At 56.2% G+C, this 2,991-nt stretch overlaps 1 protein-coding gene across 1 annotated transcript; it reads left to right on the top strand.

The window, feature by feature from the left end:
- Positions 1-647: 647 nt before the first annotated feature.
- On the top strand, positions 648-2,920 carry LMOD1 (leiomodin 1 (smooth muscle); the record flags this gene model as incomplete). The annotated part of the gene is made up of 2 exons (XM_009878618.1): positions 648-2,219; positions 2,894-2,920. Coding segments are annotated over 2 exons (1,599 nt in total), but the record flags the coding sequence as incomplete, so codon positions are not given.
- Positions 2,921-2,991: the final 71 nt, after the last annotated feature.

The following is a 2,991-nucleotide window of genomic DNA, read 5'->3' as shown; positions in this document are numbered from 1 at the left end:
GAGCGATCCCGGCACGGGCGGTTCTGGCTGTGGCGACCCTGCTTTGCCCATCCTGGCATCCCAGTGACCACTGGAGCCCTTCAGGAAGGGTCGGGAGGCAGAAGGAGAAGCAGAGACACCTTGGGGAGCTGCAGCAGGACCTCAGCTCAGCCTCCATTCGGGGTGCTCAGGCGCTGAGCCCTTTCCCAGACCCAGGACCTCCTCCGGGTTGAACTTTCCTCTCCCAAAGCCCAGGCACGGGCTGCAGTGTGTGAACGTGTTGGGGTGAATCACCCGTGCGAGATGGAGGAGACCTTGGCTGCTCTCCAGGGCTGAACCATCATTGTTTGGAGCAGGTTGGTCACCTCCCTGGAGAGTCCTGGTCGCAAGTGTCCCCCAGCGCTGGCTGTCCTCCTGCTCCCCACGACACCTCCTGGAGACCCCGTGTGATGCCTTCACCAGTTTTGCAGCAGAAATACCTGGTTTGAGGCAACTCATCCCTCACGGGCGTAGTCAAAGACCTTCTGAGATCAGATTTTTCTGCATCCCGTGTGTCCCGTGGTCGCTGTCCTCTGTGGCTGCCCCAGCATGACAATGAGATTGAGGTGGCAAGGTGGGGGGTTGGAGGTATCTGTAACACCTTGTGGTTTTTATTTTTCCCCTGTTAGGAGAGCAGATTGAGCGAGAAGAATAAAGGAGACAAGAATGAAGAAGAAAAGGGAAAGGAAGCTCCTTCTAAAGACCTGGCCCGGAAACGAGGCACCAAAGCGGTGAAGGATGTTAAAAAGGAAGAAAGTGTTCCCAAAACAGACACAAAAGTTAAAGCTGAAGCTGAGACCAAGGCCAAAGAGGAGAAGGCTATCAACGATAAGGTCAAGGCCATGGAGAAAAAGCTGATGGGGAAGGACAAAAAGGAGGAAGAGAAGGGTTTGGTGTCGAAGAAAGACACGGGGAAGGACAAAAAGGAGGAAGAAAAGGGCTCAGTGTTGAAAAAGGACACAGGGAAAGATAAAAAGGAGGAAGAGGAGCGTAAAAAGGAAGAAAAGAAGGGTAAAAAGGAAGAGGAGAAGGATAAAAAGGAAGAGGAGAAGAGCTCAGCAGCAAAGAAGGAGCCAGGGAAGGACAAAAAGGAAGCAGAAAAGGATTCAGCATTGAAGAAGGGCACAGGGAAAGACAAAAAGGAGGATGAGAAGAGTTCAGGGACAAAGAAACAGGTGGAAAAAGACACAAAAGGAGAAGATAAGAAAGAAAAAGATGAAAAAGAAGACGAAAAGAGTTCAGCTTTGAAAAAATCAAAGGCAGACGAGAAGGAGAAATCCCCGCCAGAGACAGAAAAGGAGGAGAAACAGAGCAGCCCCTCCAAGCCCACCAGCAGCAGCTCCTCGGATCAAGCCAAGGACGATGAAGCCTCCAGCATTTTCGATGAGCTCATCGAGAAGGTCAAGAACAACGACGCCGAGGTCACCGAGGTGAACGTCAACAACTCGGACTGCATCAACAACGAGACCCTGGTGCGCTTCACCGAGGCGCTGGAGTTCAACACCGTGGTCAAGCTGTTCGCCTTGGCCAACACCCGTGCCGACGACCACGTGGCCTTCGCCATCGCCATCATGCTGAAGTCCAACAAGGTGCTGACGAGCATCAACCTGGACTCCAACCACATCACGGGCAAAGGCATCCTGGCCATTTTCCGGGCGCTGCTGCAGAACAACACGCTGACAGAGCTGCGCTTCCACAACCAGCGGCACATCTGCGGCGGGAAGACGGAGATGGAGATCGCCAAGCTGCTCAAGGAGAACACCACGCTTTTGAAGCTGGGCTACCACTTCGAGCTGGCCGGACCACGCATGACGGTCACCAACCTGCTGAGCCGAAACATGGACAAACAGAGGCAGAAACGCCTCCAGGAGCAGAAACTGGCACAGGAGCGTGGGGAGAAGAAAGACCTCCTGGAGGTGCCCAAGCCCGGAGCCCTGCCGAAGGGCTCCCCCAAGCCGTCCCCGCAGCCATCACCCAAGGCTTCCCCCAAAAGCTCTCCCAAGAAAGGCGGGGCACCCGCCGCGCCGCCCCCACCTCCTCCTCCTCTCGCCCCACCGCTAATCAATGAGAACCTGAGGAACTCGCTCTCACCGGCAACGCAGAGGAAATTGGGAGACCGGGCGCTGCCGGTCCAGGAGAAGAACTCACGGGACCAGCTCCTGGCAGCCATCCGCTCCAGCAACCTCAAACAGCTCAAGAAGGCAAGTGCTGGGTCACGGTGGGGTCCACCCACAGGGTTAGTCTGTGGGCTGAGATCTGAGGTCACTTGGGTAGCAGCAAGATGAGCGCTGTCCTTCTCCGGTGCAGGGTAGGGAGTGCGGTGCCCATTGTCCCAACAGATCCATCCCTTTTGCACCATCCCTTGCAGAGCAGGTGGGGTCAGCAGGTCCATCCCTTGGTAGAACATCCAACGGGAGATGATCCATCCCTTGGTAGAACATCCAATGGGAGATGATCCATCCCTTGGTAGAACATCCAATGGGAGATGTTCCATCCTTTGGTAGAACATCCAATAGGAGATGATCCATCCCTTGGCAGACCCCCTGGGGTGGGCAGACCCACTTCACCCCAGCGGTCAAGTTGGCCTCTGGGGTTCAGGACACAAGGAAAACGTCACCTTTAACCTGTGACCCCAAGGGCTGGAAATCCAAGACCTCCTGGGGCCATGCTGATGGTGGCTGACACCCTCCCACGTTCCCCCGTGTCCCCGCCGAGCTCTGGCCACCACGTTGTGGGGTGAGATAGCCCAGAGTGGCCCAAGAGGAACATCTCCCCCACCCATGTGGGGACCACCAAGAAGAAGGGATGTCCCTGGGACTCTAAGGACCCCCTTTCCCCACTTCCCCCCCCAGTAACGGGGTGTCTTCTCGGGCAGGTGGAGGTGCCGAAGCTGCTGCAGTAGGACGGCGCGGCGGACCCTCCCGGCCACTCGCCTTTCTCATCACCGGTTCCGTGATGAAGCAGTTTGGGGAC

This window comes from Apaloderma vittatum, unplaced genomic scaffold, assembly GCF_000703405.1.
Source record: "Apaloderma vittatum isolate BGI_N311 unplaced genomic scaffold, ASM70340v1 scaffold25291, whole genome shotgun sequence".
In the NCBI taxonomy this organism is placed as follows: domain Eukaryota; kingdom Metazoa; phylum Chordata; class Aves; order Trogoniformes; family Trogonidae; genus Apaloderma; species Apaloderma vittatum.
This window is presented reverse-complemented; position numbering and strand designations above follow the sequence as displayed.